Source organism: Tauraco erythrolophus, chromosome Z, assembly GCF_009769465.1.
Source record: "Tauraco erythrolophus isolate bTauEry1 chromosome Z, bTauEry1.pri, whole genome shotgun sequence".
In the NCBI taxonomy this organism is placed as follows: Eukaryota; Metazoa; Chordata; class Aves; order Musophagiformes; family Musophagidae; genus Tauraco; species Tauraco erythrolophus.
In genome coordinates, this window is record NC_141496.1 from 72,682,913 (window position 1) to 72,706,284 (window position 23,372).

The 23,372-nt window shown below is 38.9% G+C and overlaps 1 protein-coding gene across 6 annotated transcripts in view; it reads left to right on the plus strand.

The window, feature by feature from the left end:
* The window catches only part of CDC42SE2 (CDC42 small effector 2), an 87,570-nt gene that overhangs the window by 41,703 nt on the left and 22,495 nt on the right, over window positions 1-23,372 (plus strand). For all 6 annotated transcript variants that reach the window (XM_086630011.1, XM_086630010.1, XM_086630012.1 and 3 more), the window contains one exon: window positions 7,893-8,199. In XM_086630011.1, coding sequence (XP_086486137.1) covers window positions 8,146-8,199 — 54 coding nt within the window. In that variant the 5' untranslated portion in view covers window positions 7,893-8,145. The remainder of the gene's footprint in view (window positions 1-7,892; window positions 8,200-23,372) is intronic.

Sequence of the window (23,372 nt, forward strand, 5' to 3'; positions counted from 1 at the left end):
GTCAGCCTACTGGTGCAGCTCTGCATGCTTATCTTTAGAGTGAAATCTTAACAGGCTCAGTTAGCACTTGCCACCACTCACTGCTTCTAAAACTTCTGTGCTTCCCGGCTCTTCCATATGCCCCAGTAACATCCTGCTTCTCCTGCCTAACTCGAGTGGTATTGCTTGTATTTCTGCACCATTTTCCGTCTGGAGATGGACTTTCTATGAAATAAACCAAATATTTTAACATACTGCTTTGAAGTGTATAGTCAGGAAAAATTGACACCACTCCAGACCAGTCATAGCCTAATATAGATTTGCATATGTGTGGTTGTTGTGTGAGTGTTGTTTAAATGAGTAACCACTAAAGGTAGTAGAAGTTGAAACAAATAGATGTCACCTGTATTAAGCTGCAGAGTGGTCATTCAGAAGAATTTATGGGAGTGCTGAAAGTACAGTATACTGCACAGTACAATAGGCTGTACTGCTACCTGGGAACTGATAAACCTGAGAAGATGGGCTGCATGAACTAATAGATCTCTGCTTATAACTTCCCCATATATACATACTCCAAATGTCCTAAATTCCATTTCCATTCCAGAGTGATCCAAGTATGCTTGAAAATGAGATTTGTCTTAATTTTTAAGTTTCTTTACACAGTCTCCCATGTGCATACATGCAGGTGCACACACAGAGTTCAATTTATCTAAAGCAGCTAATAACAGAGAAATGATAGAAGGGCTAGAGAATAAATATAAAGAAATGGTAGGGCCTTAAATGCTAGCAGATGAAAAATATGCCGTTCTGTCACATTTTGAACAGAAAACTATTGCTGTTTTGTTGATTGCAAGCTACAGAACTGCAAGCTAAAGCAGAAGCATGCTGGCTGAGCTGATGCACTCTTCCTGTTTGAAACATATTATCCCCACGTGCCAAGGAAGGCTTGAACAGAGGTGATTGATCTGTTTTTTCAAGCAGGCAAATGTGCACCCTAACCTAGTGTTACTGGGTGACTGAGTAGACTTAATTTATCCAGTCCCACAAAACGTGATGCTGCTTTGCTTACTGTATTTGGTCTCATAATCGTTTTGTACTTGAGTAGGAGGTGAGGAAGTGACAGCAATTATCTATTGAAGTGCATTAAAATGTCTTTAGATACAATAGCAGACTTATGCTGCAAGGCTGTCTGTCTTACAATAGTAAGTTAAAATCTGTGATGATGCTGTGCCGTGTTGATTTCTTTCTCACATGAAACACTTACTGTACTGGGGAGAGTTTGCCTCTGTGAACTCCTGATAGTTGTAATGACCTTTTCTCCCCATGTTCCCAATTACTCCCTTCCTCTATCCTAAACTTTCCTTGGAAATTGCTTTGGTGTATCAGTTTTCTGTGGAAAAAGGAATATTATAAATGCTATGAATAATGCTTTTTTACTTATTATCATGCTAAAAAACAGGTAGGGGTCCCTTGAATATCTTGTGTGATCTGTCATGTGGTTTGTCATGGGTGTTTTTTTCCCCATAGACTGGTCTATTCCTTTTAATGCTACACTGTTGTTAAAATGATGGGACTCTCTGGATGCCAATGTTGAGCATTTCCCATCATTGCTTTAGAAGTAGTAACAGGGAGCTCTTCAGGGCCAAAGTTTTGGATTTTTTTTTTTTTTCTTTCTTTCTATTGGAAAATGGTACCCTGTTCAGAGCTTGCCTTAGACCACTAGTTTGCTTGTTTATTTTTTCTTACTGCCTGGTATTATCTGTTAGAATTAACAAGGAGGCAGCTGAGACAAGCATTCTTTTGTATTACCTTCAGTAGGACTTGCCACTTGAGAAAATAATGTTATTGACCAATTAAAACTTTAACTAACAGGATTTTGTTTTGTTTCGTTTTGTTAATGTGAGTGGGCAGGCAATATGGAATCAGATTTCCTAAACCATAGGAGTGGATTCTTAAAGGCTTCTCATTTGTTCTTAACTGCTTTTGTAGATAGGACAAAATGTATTAAGCCTAGACTATGTCTTAGGTAGGACAAAACATACTTATTTTGTCTTCGGTTTGTCTCCCTGTTATTTAGTAAATAAATTTGGACCATTTGTTTTCTGTTAGTCTTTCTATATTTTCATAGTGCAGAACTGTTAGATATTCTGTGGTATGGCTTTCAGAGAAGTAGGTTCCTGTCTGCATGTGTGTGTGGGAAATAGTATGAGCTATGTATCAGCTGTTTCAGAAAGCTGTGTTGAACCGGTGTATATTGAAAGCAATTATTAATTGAAGACACAAGAAACTTTGAAATACCAGTGCTGGGTAAAAGGTTACCTGCACTAATCAGTCATGGACACAATATTGCCTGTTAGACTTGGTTTGGTCTTGAAAAACTACACTTTAATGTTTCAAACTGGACACAGTTTAATGGGACCAGGGTAATACTGTCTGTTTCACTTGTTGGTTTTGTGCACAAAAGTATTAAGGACCTTTCAAGAGTCAGGCCACTTAGCTGAAATAATTAAATTTAACAGAATGGCTAGAGAGTAAAACTCAGGCAATTACAGGTGGGGGTTGTAAAAACCAAAAAGAAAAAAAAAGGGGCAAGACACACATGTCAATGATAAACAAATGTTTGAGCTTCACACTATCAAGATGTTTTAAACGTATTTAAAGGCTCTCTGCTTTAAGCTCCCAGCTGCCCTTGGTAACAACGTGATTACTGTCGCACTGCATGAACCGTTCTTTCCTTGACCTGTATTATCTCAGATGGGTACATTTGTTGTGAGGAAGCTTGTCCTGGCTTCCTACAAGCTAAAAACAAAAACTGGAGATGTTTTGGTTCCAGTGAAAGATGAGGCTTTCCTAACCATTCTATTAACAACAAGAAGAATTAAAAAAAAAAACAAAACAAACCAACCCTGTCTTTCTCTGTTAAGTAGGCCGTAAGAGAACCTTCATCCTATTCCACCATTTTCAATATTCTTTGGAACTTTTAATTCAGAAGCAATTATGTATTTATGCAGGCACATATACGACTACATTTATGTAGTTGTTCATGGCTATTAATTTGTGTTGAGCTTGATATGCAGTACAACCTATTCCTAAGCTGCTTAAGGAAATACACTAATGAAAACCATTTCAGTAGAAATAGGAGCAAAAAAAAAGAACTCCAAATGACCAGTAATCCCAAAATAAAACCATATAATAAAATCTTATAAATAGCTTTAGTCATAATGTTCAAGACTGTATCTTAAACAGATGAATAAAACATCTTTTCACAGAGTCAGGACGTATGTGTTCAGGGTTTGAAAATGCACAAGAAAGTCCAACTCAAACTTAGAAGAAGCTTCTTCAATGTCCTGAAACTAAACCCTAAAGCACTTCAGGTGAGGGGGGTGGCCGAATAGATATGGGAAAGTTATGAGGAAGTGAAAAAGGGATTTCAGCCTCTGTCGGTGGTGAATGTTGTCCTTTGTCTGGCAGGAGTTACTTGCAGCTCGGGTTTCTCAGGATCTGAAAGTGCAAAAGATAATTGGTGCATTAAAAGTGCCAAAGTCCCCAGAAGTGCCTGCTCTGCTGGGGGGAAGGGAGGGAGAGTGCTTCTGCAAGTGCACTGCGCTGGTGAGACGGTTTCTGATACAAAATTTATCCATGAAGGCAACTTTCCCTAAAGGTAGTGTTTGCTTAAAACCTCTATTGCTCCTTCTATAGGCTGTTTTATTTAAAAAAATGAGTCTTGCAAGGAAGTAAACACATCACTTCCTGTGAGAGCTGGAAAGCATCCTCTGTTTGCTACAGCTTGAGGTGTATGGAAGTGTGCAGCAGTGCAACCTCTCTGTCGGTTTGGACACACCTTAGTCCCCCCTTCCTCTCATTTCTTGCTGCCACTTGACTGTATCTGCTAAGCAGCTAGAGGAAATAGTGTGGCTACAATGAAGTTTTAAAGTGAAAAATATGAAAGAAGTCTTAAAAATACACTCTGAAATGATAATTTTCTACTTTCAGCTTGCAGGATTGAAACAAATGACGGCTATTGCCTTTAAGGCAAAAAAAAAAAATCTTTTAGAGAACGATACTTCTGTATCAAGAATAAGTGTAAATTTCTTTCTTATGAAGTACTTGAGACTAAAAAACTAGTAGTAGTCCTGGTTGTGACTTTGTGCGCACGTATCCATGCATCTCATGACGTACCATGGTATGGCATCCTTACTCATGACTTTGTGCATGCTTCACCTTTTTTTTTTACCCCCCCTTCCCTGCCAAATAGTAGTCTGAGCTTTGGAGCAAATCTAGTTAAATTCAGATGTTAACACCTGCAGTCGTTTTCTTTCTCTTCCTGTGGTTTTATTTGCTACAAGTAATTGTCAAAGAGCATTGTTACTGCACTTCCTGTTTGAAGCCACAGTGAAGAGTATGCAGTCAAAGGGTATAGAGAGCTCACCCTTAAAAGGAACTTTATAGGTGTTTTTTAAAAACAGTGGGCTGTTCTTAAGCTATATAATTAATAAGTACCTTTGTTCTAACTGACCCTCCACTGCATGCAGCATATTCCTGCTTGGATCAACAAAGGTAAATGCTCTCTAGCCTTCTTTTTCTGGTAAACGTGAAGAGCTTGGAGGGGAGATCGATTAATTTTTTTAACCCTTCCTCCTTTCCTGCTGTTTATTTCCTACAGAAAAGTTAATACTGCTTTAATAAGAAAAATTGATGATATTGTAAGAGAATGCGTTAGATCAGCTAATGTGGAATAAATAATGAAAACTACCTTATTGGGTTTCACTTGAAATTTTAAACAATGTGTCCTTTTTAATATTGCTGTTTCTTCATACTACTTAAAATTTCTGGAAATGGGGTTAAAGTCCTAGGTAAGGTATAAAAGCCTTAGAATGTGACAAAGTTGTTCAGCATGATAGTCCTGTGTGTTCTTGCAATGTGAGTCGTACACTAAAATGAGTTGCATTCAGAGTTCAGAAAGTTTAAATGGGAAAAGGCAAATTGGGGTTTTAGCATTCACCACTCTCATTAACTTTCCGGTTCAGGCAGAATAAGCGCCTTGTCTTTGCGACGTGAGCTGTATGGTGTTCTGCCACGCTGAGCACCATATAACTGCATAGAGAGCGAAAACAAAGAGTGGCAGAGCTGTTGTCTTGAGCTGTGTTCTTCAGCCTCTGTTGTCATCTTTATCTGGCAAGTCTGCACAGACAGATGCAGCAACACTTGCGAACAGTGCCATATTCAAAAGCTTGATCCTATGACAGAGCAGAGAACTAGCTGTGAAGTATTGCACATGTTTTGGGATCTCGTGAATTGCAGCTAGGTTTGGGGTAGAGTCCAGGCTTTGCAGGCATGCTTTCTCATGAGATTGCTAGTGGGCTGATACTACATAATTAGCTGCCTTGGAGCTGTAGATCGGTATGGTGCTTTTTTCTGTGATTCTTTATAACAAATAATTTGGAAAAGAACAGCAGAATTTTCCTGTTTCAACTTGTTCTTTAAACAAGGAACTATCAGTGTGAGAGAGGTCCTAGTGTGTTGCTTTTGATATCGCAGTGCTGATATGCCTTGTTGCCTTCACTTTAATTGCTTTTTCTTTCCATTTTGGTGCAGCAGATTTATACCTGATCTTTTATATTAACTTGGCCACTGTAAAAATCATTTGTTTAGCAGAGTGGAGGTGTATGAAATTCTAGTGCTCTAGCAAATACTGCTAAGCTTTTATTTTCCTTTTAAGAGGTGCAGTTACTGTCAGTTTTCTCCAAATGTACAGATATGTCCTCCCACTACCGTGTTTGTGGGTGTTTTTTTGGTGGTTTTTTTTTTGTTTTTTTGTTTGTTTTGTGGTTTTTTGGTTTTTTTTTTTTTTTAATTAAAAGGCAACAGATTGAAAAACTGCTTGGTATTGATTGCAGAACCATGAAATTAAAGGCAAATGTGGCACTGTACAGACTGTGGAAGGTAAAATACATTTCTAAGAATGAACGTGGTATCAGAGACTGTTATTCACCATTTCTAGCTTGGCTTTGTCATTCAGCAGGTTTTGATTGAGGGGTGGGGAGGTCAGTTTCAAAGAGATCTCTGTCCTGGAGGGCCCAAGTCCTGCATGCTGAAAGTGACTGGGTGGAGAAAGTCATCTGCACCCTGGAGTGTTTTGTAACCAGGAAGAGCCTTCCAGGCTCACAGGAGCATGCACAAGCCCTTTGGGTATGTTCCCAGGGCTTGAGCTCAACGAGACTCTTAACGGTGCAGTGAGCAGGAGGAGCGTGCCAGCTATCATGAGCAAACAGAGAGATGGATCGACAGAGGAATTTCCCTGCCCTTTCCATGTATGTCTTCTGTACACGGATGTAACAGCAGGATGGAAGTTAACCCTCTGTGAGAACAATAGTTTCATATGTTAAATTTGGACTTTGTCAAAAAGAGATTGTGAGGAAGCAATAATAGGAGTGTCAGATTGTCAGGAGCTGCAAATCAGAACACTGGGTCCTTTGCCCAGCCAAGAGAAGCCCACTGCAAGGTGTCTGTTTGTAGCTCTGGTAGGTTATGATATATTAAGCTTCAAAATGCTCTCTGAATACTTACTTTCTCAGTTTCCCATAATCTGAACAGCTAGCACTGCGGGAGCATTGCTGTGTTTCAAAACAACTTGGAGCCTATCTTCTCAGAAGTTAACACCAAGTTTTAAGGAGAGAGAAGCTGTACAGTTACTGGACTAAAATTGTCAGCTGTTACATACTTAACAGGAGTTAACCATGTTTTAGTTCCAATTTTCTTACATAGGGAATCAAGTTTAGAGTATAATTGTGTAGCATGCAAATTCTGCAGAGAACAGTATTTTCTTATCAAGCTTTTCTACGCTAGTCCAGTTCTTGCTGTTTAAAGTTGATCAAATTTTCAGTAAGCAGAATTAAGAAAATGATGTGAAGCTACCTAATTACGAAGTGAGAACTTCTTTAGAGAATTTCAGTTATTTTCGTTCTTGGATTTCACACTGTTGCATACAAATAATTATGCATAGTTATGCACACATTTCTATGAATAAAGATGCAGTTGTATATAGGATTATTGAAGAGCATGCATGTAAAAACTTCTGAATATTCATTATCTCACTTTCTCTGCAAGCAAAGTTTATGACAGACGGCAAGATAAATGACCAAGGAGAAATATTACAGGAATTTTTATTGGACTTTTACTGAAAGAAACCGGGTTAGAGATTAACCAATAAACATTATTTTAGCAAAGCAGTGGTTGGAATCTGGAGCCTCAGTTGTTCCACATGAGGAACTACAGAGGTTTAAGGAAACAGTTTTAAGCTCTACAAGTAATCTCCCATTTTGTAGCCAACTGTATGTGATGCAGGAGGGTAGAGACAGTGGAAGGAAAATACCCTGATTTGACCAAGTCCAGACGTTTTGCAAATTTTCCATATACAGAAATTTATTTATTTGTTTCCTCAACATTTAGAAAAGCATGCCTTTGCTTGACTTGACAGCTGTGCAACAGAGTTAGGGTTAAATACTATTTAAAACTCGGACTGTGAATGAACTGAGTAACTTTTTCATTGAGAAATGTGAAGTGTCAATAGGCACTATTCCCTAAGAAGTTTAAAGCGATTTATGGGCAATTGTCAAATTCTAAAATTACATTTGAAAGTTAGTAGCAGATCAAACAGAGATGGCTACCAAAACATTGGACACCATTTCTTGATAACACTTCATCTAACCAAGCTCGAATGTCAGCCTCATACAGATTTCTGGTATATGCCATTTTTGGTAGTCACTGTAGAAATAAGCACATGACTTGTTTACTAGTGTCTTTTTAGTCTGTGGTTCAAGATATTACCAAGAAATCACTGGTGTGGGTGTCTGTCTGGGAGCACAAGATTGTGTATATTCTTTCTTTTTGATGTAATGTACTTCTGTTTTCAGGTTCACATAACGCTAGGGACCAAAGAAGCATACATAACATTTCTGTGGTGCTGGGACCAACCTTCTGAAAGAAGACTAAAATAACTTTTTGCCTTCAAGTTGTTTGTCCTGGGACTGACTTGTCTTTGGAGAAGAGCTCAACAGAGAAAAGATTTTCACATTGGAACCGTTATAAATAAACCTATTTAACGAACTTGCTACCTGGAGGCTGAGTCCTGCTTTTCATCTGTGTTCCCACTTCAGACTGTAAACAATGAGTGAGTTCTGGTTGTGTTTCAACTGCTGTATTGCAGAACAGCCTCAGCCTGTAAGTATGAATATTGGCACTGCTTTGTTTTTGTGTAATTAACTACATTGTTCACATTTTCTGGTTTTCTTATGGCTTTTTAAATTAGAGCTGTTTGGTGAAGCTCAGTGAGAATTAAGGAATTAACTAACATCCTGGTTTAGGATTAACTAACGTCCTGGGGACAAACCAGTGTCCGTTCTAGACTGTTGTCACACAGTATTTTCCTGTCCTTAAGATGAAATCTATCCAAAGTCTTTGGAAGGAGCCTTTATTTGTTTGAATTTAAGAGGAAGGGAAAGGAAGGGAAGGGTGAGGAGGACCTAAACTATCATTCTAAAATAAGTCATTTTTGAGTGGAAATCTGTAAATGTCCTGACTTCTGTATGACATAAGGCCTGCCTTTAGGCATGGCTGGACAGTGATGAAGGAAAGAAGTGATCTGTTAAAAAGTCCAGAGTGAAATCCAGACCTCCTCCACCTTAATTAAGGATTTCAGTCTTAATTGTTTTGTTAATTTTTAGATGAAACCTTAGGAGAGTGAAGGGATACACTCGCACCATAAATATTTTTTTCTTTTTAATAGAATTTGGAATGGCTATTGTGTGAAAAAGTACATAGCAAACAGTTGGATAAAAGAACGTTTCAAAGAATACATAAGGAAGACAAAATACAGAAATATTCCTGGATTTCATATACTCTAAGTACCTTTAGAGTGTGTTCCTGAATACAATGCTGTTGGCAGAAAGTCTGCCTGAGTGAAGGCAGAATTAACCAGGAATATGGTTAGCACTGTGAGAAAAATCATTGTATGGAGTGGCATCCAGATCAAGCTGAATGAATGTATAGAAAAGATGGTCATCTTGCAAATACATGGAAAAGAGCCCAGTTACTACTAAAGGATATGCTGGAATTACATGACTAAGAGGACTCCAGAGTGAATAGAGCAAACTCACATGAATATGCTCAGATGATAATATTTGGCCTCAGGGAAGCCAAATGATTTTAAAAAAAAATGTTAGACATTGCAATTGTACAAAGCCTGAATGCCAAACTGATCTGTGGGTGGCAATGCAAATGTTAACTATGACCATTAACATTTCTAACAAATTGATGCAACTTTATCTCAGTGAACTTGTGGGAGATGAACTCTGAGATACCAACATGAGAAGCTGTAATTCTCTCCTTTGCTTGAATATCATGCAGTCCTTATGTTTGAGATACAAATAGCACGTTGCTGAGCATTGACCTAGTTCCTGAAATCTGCCTTTCAAATGTTGTAGGAGCTTTGCTCGTTTTGAAGTGCCAAAATTCTTCAGGATGTATCTCAGAAAAAAGAGTTGTTGGCCCTCCTTGGCACACTTGACAAAAAGTACTTAGTTGTCCTTTCCCTGCAGTTACTCAGCTCACTTTGCTGTGTTGTCTTGTACAGCTGATGTTCTGCCACACACCGTTTCAGTAAGTGGAGTATTTAATCAGATACGTACACATCTGAGTAAGTACGGGAATGTTTTTCCTCTCTGACGTGCAGCAAAGCATTTACTGTCAGTGTGAGCAAACTGATAAACCAGACAAGTGGTAATGAAGCAATTTTTCCTTGTCTGGTTTCTCTGGGATTGCATGTTTGGGAGACTTACATGCTGAAAAACATGCTACCAAAACCACTGGTACTTATTGCTCTGTTGTATCAGAAGATAAGTGAAACATGCAGGCTTGCCTAAAAGCTACTTGTCTGTCCCCTAGCATGCATTCAATATGTCAGTTTAGCCCAGGTTCTCAGGAGAAATGCTTCATCTGCCTGGTTTCACCTCTTCATTGTTCCTTCTTTCATTTTACCTCCTGCATATTAACTTCTTCATGGCCTGACTAACAGTGTCCCAGCCATTGCTTTCATGTTCAGTCATTACCTGCTCAGCGTGCTCCTTCTGTGAAAGAGCTACTGTGGTCTTGTAGCAACACTACAACCACCATCCTCTAAGAATAAAGACCTTGAAAGCAGGAAGTTACTTAATTTTCTACTTGTTCCGATCAAGGCTTAAAATGTTCCCTTTGTTTTTAAACTTATATTCTCTGAAATGTGATTTTTTTTTCCCCTCATTATCTCTGTCAGGTGCTGGTATCTGGGACATCTTTAATGTCATGGATAGTGACATAAATTTTAAGCCTCTTTACTGGAGGCAAAAAACCCCTGAGACTTTTAGTAGTTGCATGTTTCTGTGATATTTATAGCTTCCATTGAGCTAAGGGGTTTTCTTCCTCTCTTGAAATCCAGGATGCAGGAACTCTCTCTGTTGCTTTCTTCTGGGAAAATTCTAGCATATTAAGAATCTTCAGAACGGCATCCCTATTCTTTACAGCTATAGTGCACTTAAAATGAAAAATGTGTGCATGGACAAGAGTTCTTTCAGTCAATTTTATAGAAGTCCAATTTATTCGGACTGTACGCAAAGGCAATTTCTAGGTTATTGCCAATACTCTATATGCCTTCCAGACTTGCATACTGGTGCTCTCCAATGCATTTTCATTATTTTTAACCATCTTTTTAGATAAGATTTGCAAACTTCATGGCAATAAGAACACTTTACTTAGCAAATTTCAATGCCATAACTTCCCTGATAGCATACCCCAGAGCAGAACAGTAACAATGTTGCAGTTATAATTAGTGAGCTTTAAGCGGTTCCTTAATTAAAAGACAATATTCAAGTATTACTATCATCTTTTATTGCAGTGTGTCACGGCACAGCTCTTTGTCTTTTGTCAGTGCTAAATGGATGTGCTATGTTGCTGTGAAATACAAGCGTCTTGGAAAGCAGTAATTGACTATCTCTCCTAATGTTACTTTGGTTGCTAAATATTGCTTGGTATTTCCAAGACTGCAGTATTCATAATAAGATCAAGTGAGGAGCATGTCTGAACATGAGTCTCTATGCTTCTCTGTAACAGGGTGGTAAGTGAAGAAATTGAGTATGCAAAGAACCAAAAAGTAAATAGTAATACAGTTGAAGGAAGCATGTTCCTGATGGTGGCTTAGGTCTTGCTTCTCAATAGCCTGAGGTCTTTACCTCAGTAGAATGCAAACAAAAGCCAACGGAAAGTGTACTCTTATCAGCTTCTAGCTTTCTTATGTCAGATTTCAATTGATAATATATTTTATCACAATGAAGACTTCAGACAAGTAGTTGCTTTCATATCTGTTTTCATGATACTGAGAGGTGATATTAATCTCTGAATAATTATATTCAGGTTTTCTTGGTTGTTTAAGTAGCCTGAATTCAATCTCTTATGATCTGACCCAAACGTTTTTTTATTTTGAGAAAAGTAGCACTTTCTGTCAGTGTGCCAGGTTTCTTACACCTCCCACTGATACTCTTTATAGGTTCTGTAAGCTGATTTTGCACTTCCCAGTGACAAGATGAGTCTTTCTTCCTGTGCTTCCATGTGCTATCATCCCATCCACTGCTATGTTTCAGTAAGCTCTGCCAAATCCCCACTACCAGATGCATTGCTTGGTAACAGAAGTTTAAAAAGCCTTTTATTTTGCAGGTTTTCAGAGAATATGCCCATGGTTTCTTTCTTAGGCTGAGCTCATCGCCTACACCAGGAATCTGTTATTTTCCTCCAGGTTGTGGTTTACTGGGGTTTTTTTTGTTCTGTCCATTTTTAACTTGCAAAGTTAATTTTTGGTCTGAGAAGCCTTTGGTCATGATCTGGTGCACTCCCACCTGCTTTGGGCCACCACCCAGTACAGCTGAGTTCCTCAATTTCCTTTGACCTTGCAGTAAAATTACTGCTCTCCTATAAAAGAATAAACTGTGCTCTCCTCCTTCTTGCTCCAAGCTTGCTTCTCTAGGTAATGTTTCTTTTCTATTCCTTGTATCTTGTTTAGGTGATTTCTATTTTGTATTTTGTCAAAGGGCTATTAAGGTTTTCTTGCATGCTATGCCATAAACGTTTAAAGTGGTTTATAAAGTGAAGTTTCCTTCGTGTCTTTTTTGTAGTATGAAAGGATTACGGATCTGTATTTAGAGTGGGGAGGCCCAACTTAAAATACAGTTAGAAAAAACCCTGCACATACTGCTGTATTTATCAACTGAACTGAATGAAGACCTGAATGATCTTGTCTCTGGTTACTTAAGGAAATCGTCAGCTCTAGCTTTTTTTTTTTTTTTTTGCGAGAGAAGGTGTCATAGATAACAGCTAAGGATACATTTATTATTGCAACTTCTAAAAACTTGAACACAATAAAGATAATGAAGCATTCAGTGTGTATAACAAAGGCAGAATAAATCACCCTCCGTAGGCAGGCACAGTAAATCAGGTGTTTGCTACTGAAGAAGGACTGGGCCAGATTCCCCGTTCAGTACAGCAGTGCTGTGCAAGTGCAGCTTCTGGGTTGAAATGACTAAAATTCAGGCTTTCTTATTTATTAAATTTGACCAGCTTACCACACTCAGGGAGCCTATGAAAGACTCAAATGTAAAAGGTGACAACTACGGAGAGCCCTCAGATTTCAGAGTTGTCCTACTGAGTTACATATTGAGCTGCCAGTTCAGATGTTTCAAATTCCTTCTCTTTCTTATTCAGTGCTGTTGTAGAAGTAGCCTCAGGGAACACTTTATCAAGGGGGGCAGAGTTAAATAAGCAAAATGCTTGGCTTTTGTTTCTCAAACTTGATCTGTTGGTGCTGCTTTCAGACTGATAGAGCTGCTTTAGATTTTTATTTTACTTTTAAACTAGCCCCCACACATCTTAAAATATCTGTTGTGATGTTCAAGTATTAAAATGTTTAGAAAGAAAACAAAAAAGGCAGTATTTTGCGCTTACATATAAATACCTGAATCAAAATTAACTGAATATTTTGCGATTGTTTATTATGGCTGTGAAACTTTTAGAAGCTCTCAGTTAGTTGTATTGATGCTATTTATTTAATGTGATATTAGTTGATGGAATGGAAAATAGCTCTTTGCGGGGGTGGAAACAAGTGTTATGCCAGCTTTCTGTTGATGAGAACGTGTCTTGCCATTGTCAACATATTTGAAGAAGGACGTAATGTGCTTTTAATATCTACAGGCTCTACAGAGCTCAGGCTTTCTGCTTAAACATGAGGAAGAAGCAAATTGTACTCTTTGTTGATCTGGACACCAGTGTTAGAGCCCTTGAATCGCTTATTTCTTTTAAATCTCTGAATTTTTCAGTGAGAAGACATCTTCAAGAGCAAAACCCAGTATAAGTCACTGACAAAAGGAGCTGCTACAACAAATAGTTGATACTGCCTAGCTAAAGCTGATCATTTTGCCGTAACCCTTAGAGACTGTGCTGAAGCATTTGTGCAATTACCGAATCCAATGAAACTTTTGCAATTTCTTTTTTAACAGCACTTGAAGCTACAAAGCCCTGATATTTTTTGTGTGCCTTAAATTTGATGCTTGATGATTTGGCTAGGTCCTGGTTTTGCTAGGATAAAATCATAAAATTAATTTTCTGTTCAGGAAAGTTACATTTCTAAAGTTAGCTGCATTTTTAAGAAGACTGCATCACCCCGTTCGGTGAGAACAAAGTTGAGTAAGACACTTTGTTTTCATTTGTAGCCAGCCATGATGCACAGGTACCCATATAGTGATCAAGGACTTCTCAACTTGTCTTTTGCTAAGGACCCAGATGTCCAAGAACCTGGGGGGTGCGTGGCCAGGCTGATTGACACCTAAACTGGCAAATGGATATTCCATGCTATGTAACGTCATGCTCACTATAAATTGGAAAGTTTATTCTCTCTCTTTCCTAGTGGTCGCTGTCCCTGGAGGGTCTCGCCCGTCATTCTGCTCCCCAGGCCTACTCTCTGTCTTCTGGGATTGTGATTATTAAATAGTTCTTATCTCAACCCATGGGTCTTCCTTCTTTTCCCTGATCCCTTCCTCGAGTGGGGAGGGGTCACTGGATAACAGAAGAGCTGACTACTGTTTATCCCCAGATATGGGCTAAACGCAGACAAGCTACTTTCCCTCTCTTCTGCTTTTCATGTTGCAGCAGGGGAGATGGACAAGCACATAGGTTTAGGAGCAACAGCTGGTGGCAGAGGTAGCTTGGACAAAGTCTGAGAGATGTGCGCTTTCACTGACTCTGTATGGAAGTAGGCTTTGTGTTAGTGAATAGAGAGGTCAGTTGTTGCCTTGAAGTAAGTGTTCAGCCTTTTACCTTTAACTGTTTTTTATATGAAAGGGAGAGCTGAGAGTAGAAGCTTCCTCTGCTGCTATCTTACTGTATTTTTATTGTAACTTTTTTGTACAGGATCTGAGATAATCTATTGGAGATAATTAAGATCAATATGCAACTCACACAATACGCATTTTTAAATGGCTAATTTAAAGATCTCTGCCTGCACTTACATTTTTTCATTCCCAACACAAACATTTCGCAATGACGAAAGCCTTTTCAGACTGTTTCTCAAACCTTTGGTTCTGCAGTTCCTGACATGACTCTTACTTATGCAGGCAACGGGTCCAGAGGAGGGCCACGAAGATGATCCGAGGGCTGGAGCACCTCTGCTATGAAGACAGGCTGAGAGAGTTGGGGCTGTTCAGCCTGGAGAAGAGAAGGCTCCAGGGTGGTCTTATAGCAGCCTTCCAGTACATAACAGGGGGCCTACAGCAAAGCTGGAGAGGGACATTTTACAAGGGCATGTAGTGACAGGACAAGGGGCAATGGCTTTAAACTGAAAGAGGGCAGGTTTAGATTAGATATAAGGAAGAAATTTTTCACTCAGAGAGTGGTGAGTTACTGGAACAGATTTCCCAGAGAAGTTGTAGATGCCCCATCCCTGGAAGTGTTCAAGGCCAGGTTGGATGAGGCTTTGAGCAACCTATAGTGGAGGGTTTCCCCGCCCATGGCAGAGGGGTTGGAACTAGATGATCGTTGAGGTCCCTTCCAACTCTAACCATTCTATGATTCTATGATATCAAAGTTACTGTGGAATTATATTATAGCTAATCTTCATGTATTCTCAGAGATGCTGAAACTATAAGGTACCCATTAAGCCACAGACTTTAACACGTAATCACTTGCGATGATTTTCTCACTTTCGTCTTCAGAGTAGCTTAGCTGATTGCTCTAACATGCTGACTTCTGTAATGCTGGATTAATAACCTGCCACAGAGTGAGAAAAGAGAAGTACAGGTTGGGCAGAAAAACTGAAACTGTGAACCGTGCTCTGATGCAGATTTAGGGAAGTAATGCCTCTCTGAACCCATTGGCTTTGGTTTTGTTTTTCAAATAGTTTTGGACTGGTTTTTAGCTGCTTGGGTGTACCCTCAAGAGAGCTGTAGTTTACTGTAGCTGAGGAAAGATATCATCTGTCTTTGTATTTTCTCTCTTAAATAGATGTGTGACACTGAGTGATTTGTTGACATGTCATGCTCTGAGAGTGACCTGACATCAAAAGGGAGAGGCTCGCGTGGAATTTTTTAAAATAGTTTTAAGCTAAATTATCTCTCTTCTTGCAATTGTAGATTCAGCTTGTTTAGTCTCAGAAAACAGTATGGGTTTGTAATATGCTTTCTTCAGCAGGCATGGGTTCTTCATAATTGTTTGTTTCTCTTGCTTTTGGTATGACTGTTTTTCAGTGCGAACATAACTACCCTTTGTGTTCTGCTTGATGGTTTATCATAGTTACCAAATATGGTAATTCATGGTTTGTATGTTTTGGTACTGGGATGCTCTCAAACCAAAATATTTTGATTTTTGCCTTATCTTTGGCAGGCCTGCATTATGGTTTAGGTGTTTCTAACCTACACAAGATGGTTTCAGGTTGGTATGTGGCTGCTTATCTCTGGAGACTGAGAAAGCAATTGGGACTAAATTGTGATTTGTCTTCTAAGCTTGCCCAGACCAGTACTTCTTTGCTGGCACAGCGCAGCACTTCATGCTCTACTGCTCTAGCATAGTGGTACTGGCCATCTGGAGCTCTTCACCTCTGGAGCAGAGATACAGAGCTCATCTCATCGTGGTGCACAGTAGGAAATACTGTTGCTTACCAGATGCGGTCTTCCCTGCTTTTTACATCTGTCTCTTTGGGAGGATGTGGTGCAGCACAGAGGTTTGTAGTTTCACTTTGCTAAAAGAAGCTGTGACCTTTTAAATTCTTCTGCTTGCTTAAAAACCAAAACCATTTCTGATGGGCAGTGACTGTGGTGACAGCTGAGTGCACGTGAGCTCTCCGGAAATTTGTGCCAGTCTCTTATTCTGCCCTCAGACTGCCTTAAGCACAGGGTAAAGTCTTGGCTCCACTGAAGCCCCCAAGTTATGCCACTGATTTTGAGTTCAGTTTTTTTGCAGCTCAGGCCTGACTCTTTTGAGGGGTCAGCATTACTATCTGTGTTTTACAGCTGGAAGATGTCAGGCAAGTTACTTGGGAAGCTGTATGATAGTCCATTGGTGGCTTCAGAACCTCTGACGTTAAATGAGGAAAGAACAGAAAAATTGTTTGGAGCACGTAGGATGATGTGGTAGGTAGAGAAAAATTAATTAGATTTCAATAAAATTGAGGAAAACATAAACTGTGGTTATTAATCTTTACCTCATTATGTATATTTGCGTAAAACTTGCCTTTTGGGGTGCTTTATCAGTTTTGTGAACTGAAAAACTGATGCTGTCAGGAACTAAATTGTCTAAAGAAATCACGCTTGTATATGTTCAACTGGGAACTCAAGTTGTGTGTCAAGAGAGTGTATTATTTATAAAAGGAAATTACTCTTGTGACTCATCAAGTTCCTCTAAACGTAGGGAGTTTCCAAGCCAAATCCACTTCAGGTAGATTTCTTGAAAGACTTGAGTAAAATCAATATAGGACCTGTTGTTTAACTCTGTTTGGAACAAATATGACTTTTAATACAGCTTGCCGTACTCCAGTTATTTAAAAACCATTTAATTCCTAGGCTCTAGGTCAATGGTTAAATAGTAGATTACTGTTAAAATGAAGCAATAAATCCTGCTAGGCACATTCCAAACAGACCTGCCAGGATATGCAAATATGCGTACATATATGTGTGTGCTGGATTGCTTGTGTTTGTGGTAGCAGCTTGACATTGCTGGACTTGTAAAGAGAAGAAAAAACACCAACACAAGAACAGGCGTGCAGATCTACAGAATAGCAGGCAAAAGAGCCTACGGGGCCTTTTATTCTCCATGGAAAAATATCAAATGCATATTTTCTTTTTTTAAGATCAGAATTAAGCTTTGAAAATAGAATGCCTCTTCAATTTGTAATGCAAAGAAAGGAAGATTTGGGGGAGGAAGGAAAATAACTTCAATGTGCGTACTTCCGAGGATAAAGAAACAGAACTTAGATGTGGGAGAGAAATACTGGGACTACTTAATTACTGCTTTTAAACACTATTTTAAAAGCTGTCAATGATTTCTAAGCCCATTATGCTATGTGGAAATTATCTTTTCTGTAAGCTAACCATGAAGGCAGTGCAAATCTGTAAAACACTATGCAAGCAATACTAGGCTGCTGCCGGTAGTGAGTATCAGGGAGAAGAGGTGATTCAAGTGGCTGTGGTGAAAGCAGTGTGGATTAGACTGACATCTGGAAGACTGGAAAGGATGTAATCAGGGACTCTTTGTATGGCCTTACCCCTAAAGAAATAAAACATATGCACATAGGTCAGTGAGACTCAGCGGCTCTTTTTAATTCAGGAAATAAATGCCAACATTTCTGTTATAAAAGGAGGGTGATATTCCTACACATAGAAGATAATCAAGAGGAAATGTACACATTTTAATACATACACACCTAGATTAAAATCTGGCAAGAAACTGACTGATGTGTGAAGATAGATGTGTGTTAGCTGATCTAGTGGTTAAAGAACTGAAGGTTATGGGGTTTTCTGCAGGCTGCAAGACTTAGTGTTTTACTACATAGCAAAGGCATACAAAGTCTAGTTCCTGGTTGCTCTGATTTGTGAAGTATGTTTTGGATGTTGGGTTGGATTTTGGTGTTTTGTTGGGGTTTGTTTTGTGTGTGCAGGGAGTAATCTGCTGAATTACAGCAAAAAACAACTGCCAGAGTATTTTTCTGAGAGCTTGCCTAGGATCCTGCTAACTGTGCTGAGATCCTCTGTGTGAGGCACTACCAAATAATAAAAAATATGAAACTCTTGGATATTTACTAGTAGGCTTTTATAGGCCATGTGTATAAGCATCATGCTTTTTTTTTGAAGGCAGCACAGCTTAAATATTAAGGCAAAAAATTTTTCTAGCTATATTTTAAAAGCGATTATGTTAATTATAGATTATACATGTAGTATTTTTTTAGACTTTACTTACTTGATGTTCATTATATGTATCTTTTCCATATCTAAAGAGATTAGTACAAGAGGAGTTTCTGAAGTGCGCATTACTTGTGTGAAATAACTGCTGTGTAACATCTGCCATGGTATTTTGCAAATGTGAGGGCATCTTGATCATCCTTTGAAGATGGTAAAATTCATTTCCTTGTATGCTGCTGGTAGCATGCTTCATGTCACCAAAATGACATTATGCAATATCTTTGCTCGCTCGCTCTCAACTTGACACGAGTGTAAATACGAATCTCTGTTTAGTCATAGTGAACAGAAGAGCTTACATCAGTCTAATCTATCTCTACTTCATATAATAGGAAAAGTGATCAGGTACTCTGCAGTACCTTACATTACATAATAACTTACGTAGTTTAGTGTTCCAGAACTAGTCAGCTCACATTATTACTCAGTGAAAGGGAAAGAAAAATGATAAAGCGAATGAAAGGATTTTATTTGGTTTTGATGCCCTTGTATTTTTTATCGAAGATGAGAGACAAAACTTCCTCTTTGAAGCATGCTCTGAAAAATGACTCGAAAACCTGTTTTACCATACAGTTGTTTGTTGGTCAATAAAATGTACATCAAGTGACCGATTCTTAGAAGGAAGCACTTTTGAAATTAAGTAAAACTACCAGTTGCCAGGTATACAAACTCACTCTGGGTTCAGAGAGTCAAACGGAATCTTTTTCCCACACTGGTACAGTTAAGTTTTCTGCAAGTAATCTCTTGGCTCAGCTCACTGGAATTTAGTAAATAATTTGCTCATGCCCAAGAAGGAATAGAATTCAACTTAGGCTCTTAGCAACGTTGGCTCTGCAGGCATTGCAGGGGTGAATATCACTGAAAATATCACCAAACATAGCAGACACTTAATGTTTGCAATGCATAAGATAAGAAATGCTGCAGGATGCACTAACTATGGTATGGTTATTCATGCTCTTACTATTCCCCAGACAAACAGCCACACCTAAGTTTTACATTGTTTTATGCAAGTTTATTTGTTTTAGTTGCTTAACCAAAAAAGAACTATAGCTATACAATCTCAAAACACAGAAGAGTGATCTGAAAATGAAGCCTACATGGAAACAATTGGGAAAGGCAGAAAGGTTCGGATTTCTTGGTTTTTTCCATAGTGATCCCGAAGAGGGAATGTTGAGTCTTGATAGTGCATGTATCTTTCCACTTTCTGACTTTTTTAGCTTTGCAGCTGGAAAACAAACACTCTTTTGTGCTATTCTTAGTGGAGAAATTTACATTTTCCCTTGAGTTTTAAAGAATATTAGATTAATAAACTGCACTTAAAGTGTATTTGCATTTTCAGTATAATATGTTAAAATTAACACTTTAAAGCTTAAGAAATTATGTGTTTAAAATTGTCTAGAATTATGTTATACAGAGAACTAGGGTCACTTCTGAAGTTGTAATGTTTGTCTTTGCATAAAAGCAGCTGGAGCATAAACCCAAGTATACATTGTTTTTATGAAGACAAGCATTTTAAGCTTCTGCATAGCTATAGCAATTCCTTTTTTTTTTCAGGAAGGACTTTAACATAGCTGCTACAGATGATTTAGGGCAAAGAAAGGTGAGGGAATAGCCAGAAGCTCAAAGTGGCAGGATTTTTTAATACTACTCTATTGTCTTCTAGCTATGCAGACTTTGGGATCCTTTATCGAGGTAATTTGTAAATCAGCTATTCTTTCCAGTAAGAAAAACCAGCAGCATTTGAGTAAAATTCCTGCCTGGATTGCTTTCAAGTGACAAAGTTGACTGAGACTTTTGGGGAACCAGGAGACAGGTTAAAGTGACGGTAACAGAGAAGAGCAAGGAGCAGAGGCAGGGAGGGCTCCTGAGAAGTCAGTATGCGATGGGCTCTAAATGCCAGACACCTGAAAGGATGACATTTCTGTGGCTGTCCGTGCCTGCGCGTGTGTTCATTCCATCAGGCGGTGACAAAAGGAATGTGGAGCAAACACCAGAAGGACAGCAGCACTGCCACAGACCTCTTAATTTTCAAAAATGTGCTATTTCCAGACATCTGAAATGAAAGTTTAAAGAGGCTCTGAGAAGTTGCCTGTAGGGTAGCTATAAAGTGACAACTGGTGTTTTACCAATTCCATGGTAGACAACTCAGATTCTGCCTGTTAAAAGTAAGATTTTTCATGTTGATGCATCTTTTCTTGTCCGAAATTATTTTAATGTAGTAATATGCAGCTCTTCTTCAGTGTAAAATTTTGGTGCTCATGAGAAGCACGTAAGTGGCAATGTCTGTTTTGGACAGTGGTTGTAAGTGAACACTCTAATGCCTATGTCCATGGATCTTCACAGAGCTTCAGGGAAACTTGGTGAAATGGCAAAACGAGGTTAAAGTGTAAAAACCATGCAGGAAATCTAGGAAGAAAATTAGCTTCTTGCAGTTATGTGTCTTGATCACGAAAGCATGGGTGGTGTAACCTGATGACACTGTGGCATAGGGGACTCTTAAAATAATCTGATATGATTGGCATTTTGCAGTTGTCATGATGGTGAGCCAGCTGTTCAAAACCAACTTGTTTTATTGGCATAGCTGCCAGAGCCCACTAGAGACCTGTGTGTTGGTAAAGTGTGCCTGACACTCAGGTTATGAAACATAAGGGTGGTACTAGTAGCGTTTTAGCTGAGGTTTTTTTTTTTTCTTTAATTTAGGAACAATAGATGTTTTCCTACCAACAATTACTATTCGATTCTGTGTTCATAGCTCTAGTTGCTGGGAAGATGGAGTTGTGTACCTGTCTTTTTAGGTATCATATGGTTCCATTTGCTGAAGAGTAAAAAGAAAAATATTTACTATAAATAATCTACACTTATTGTTATGCACTCAGGTTAGAAATTCCCAGCCTGCAGTTCTTTAGAAAACTTGGTTTTGTTCTGAATGTTTATTGCTTTTTCTCCTCTTCCGACTTTTTTTTTTTTTTTTAACGGCCAGTGACTGTAAATCTGTAGCCAACGGCTGATATTGGCTGGATCTTGTTTTTGATAGTGTCTCGACTACACTCGTGGAACTAGGAAGCAGTTGCCCTGAAGTTGCCAATAATGCAAGTACCTGGAGGAGTCTGAGAGATCTCCATGGTGCTCAGTGTTGCAATGCCGAAGCTTCCCCTGTTTTACTGACTGTTGAAGAACCTTGCTTTCCTATTCTTCTTATCTTAAGAAGCTCCTAAATACGGGCTTATCCTGGCAAAATCAAATCTGTCACACCAAGAAAGCCACTGTGTTTCCTGGATTTCTACAGTGGATCCAACTTCAGAATTGCCAGTGCTAGACCGAAGGAATGGTGTCAAAAAGCGTGCAAGTAGGAGACATAATAATACAATAAGATAAACTGTGTTCTCACAGTGATAAATTTATCACAGATAAATTGCAGAAGACCTGCAAGACAAGGAAGGATAGGCTTGACAGAGAAATGGATTATGAGCAGCCAATAGTGCTTCTAAAAGTGATCGTGTGATGTGTCCTATTTGTGAGTCTGGCATTAAATTCTGAATAGTGAATGTATCTGAGACTTTGTCCTCAACAAAATTTGTGTGTCCTTCTAGTGCAGCTAGTGGAAGAGTAAGGAGTTATTGCTACTGCTCTTGAATACTTATTTTCAATGAGACTGTGTTTAGAATAGTAGAATTTAACAAATAAGTTGGGAATATGCGGCACTTTCTGACTTGATGAAATTTAGATCATTAATGATTGTTTACACTGAAGACCTGTGGAATTGTGGCATGCCTCAGCTAGACTATGCAAAAGTGCCTGTACATGTTTGGAAACGGTGTTTTCCTTTTGATACGAGGCAGCAAAGATTCCTTTGTTTTGCCAGGGAAAGCAGAAAGCTCCTGGAAAGGACTGTTTTTTAATGTTCCTTCTTGAACTGAAATAGATAGGAATACAGTGCTTGACTACAAGTTTTCCCTCACAATGGCCTTTTTTTCTTCATTGTCTGTCTTAGGAGCCTATGGATTTGCAGTGACACACCATGTTGCTCTTCCTTTGCCCCCATGCTTCTGTTGGGACTTGTTAATTAGCTCCTGAACAACTTCCATCTTTTGGGGGTATTTGCCACACGTTGGGCACAGGCTTTTGTGTTGCTGCCCTGTGTCAGATACTGTTCTGAATATGTCAAAAGCTGAGCAGAAAGCTATTTTAAGTCTGAGCGCAGCTGTTGATTTGAACATTTCTTTAGAGTTGCGGGTAGAGTACTCTTCAGAGATGCTTCTAGCTATGCTACATGTGGGCTCAGCATCTAAGCATCCCTAAAATATCTACTGGGCCATTGTTACTAAATTGTCTTGAATGCTGGCTGTATTTTTTTATTATTTATTTTGTGTATAACGTCGTCTTTTCCACGTCCGCTAGTGCGATTGTCTTTCAAATGTGTGACTATTTTTTGTAGTATGGGAAGAATATGGGAGGCTGTTCCTGCTTCCTTTGTGTAGGTTGTAACTCCTTTTTGCTTTGATATTTCAAGAGCAAGCAAAGACAGACTGCATCATAATCTGTTCTGGGATGCACGTGTTCCAGTGACTTACTTAAACTGAACTGGATGAACAGATTTCCAACACTGATAATCAAATTTGGGAGCTTTGCACAAGTCCTCACAGGAGCAAGAAGTGGGATGGCCACTGAAGCAAATTCATGATTCATGCTTATGAATGCTTCTCCCCACTGCAAAATGGGGTACCTGAGGCTATGTGACAGCACTCATATGCTGATGAGATAACTGGTCAGGATGCCTTTGGAGAAGCAAGGAGAACCCCTAGATAATGATGAGTTCACACAGGTGACGAGTAATTTAGCAAGCAAATGCCAACAGGAAGATTGCCAGAAAGGTTAGCA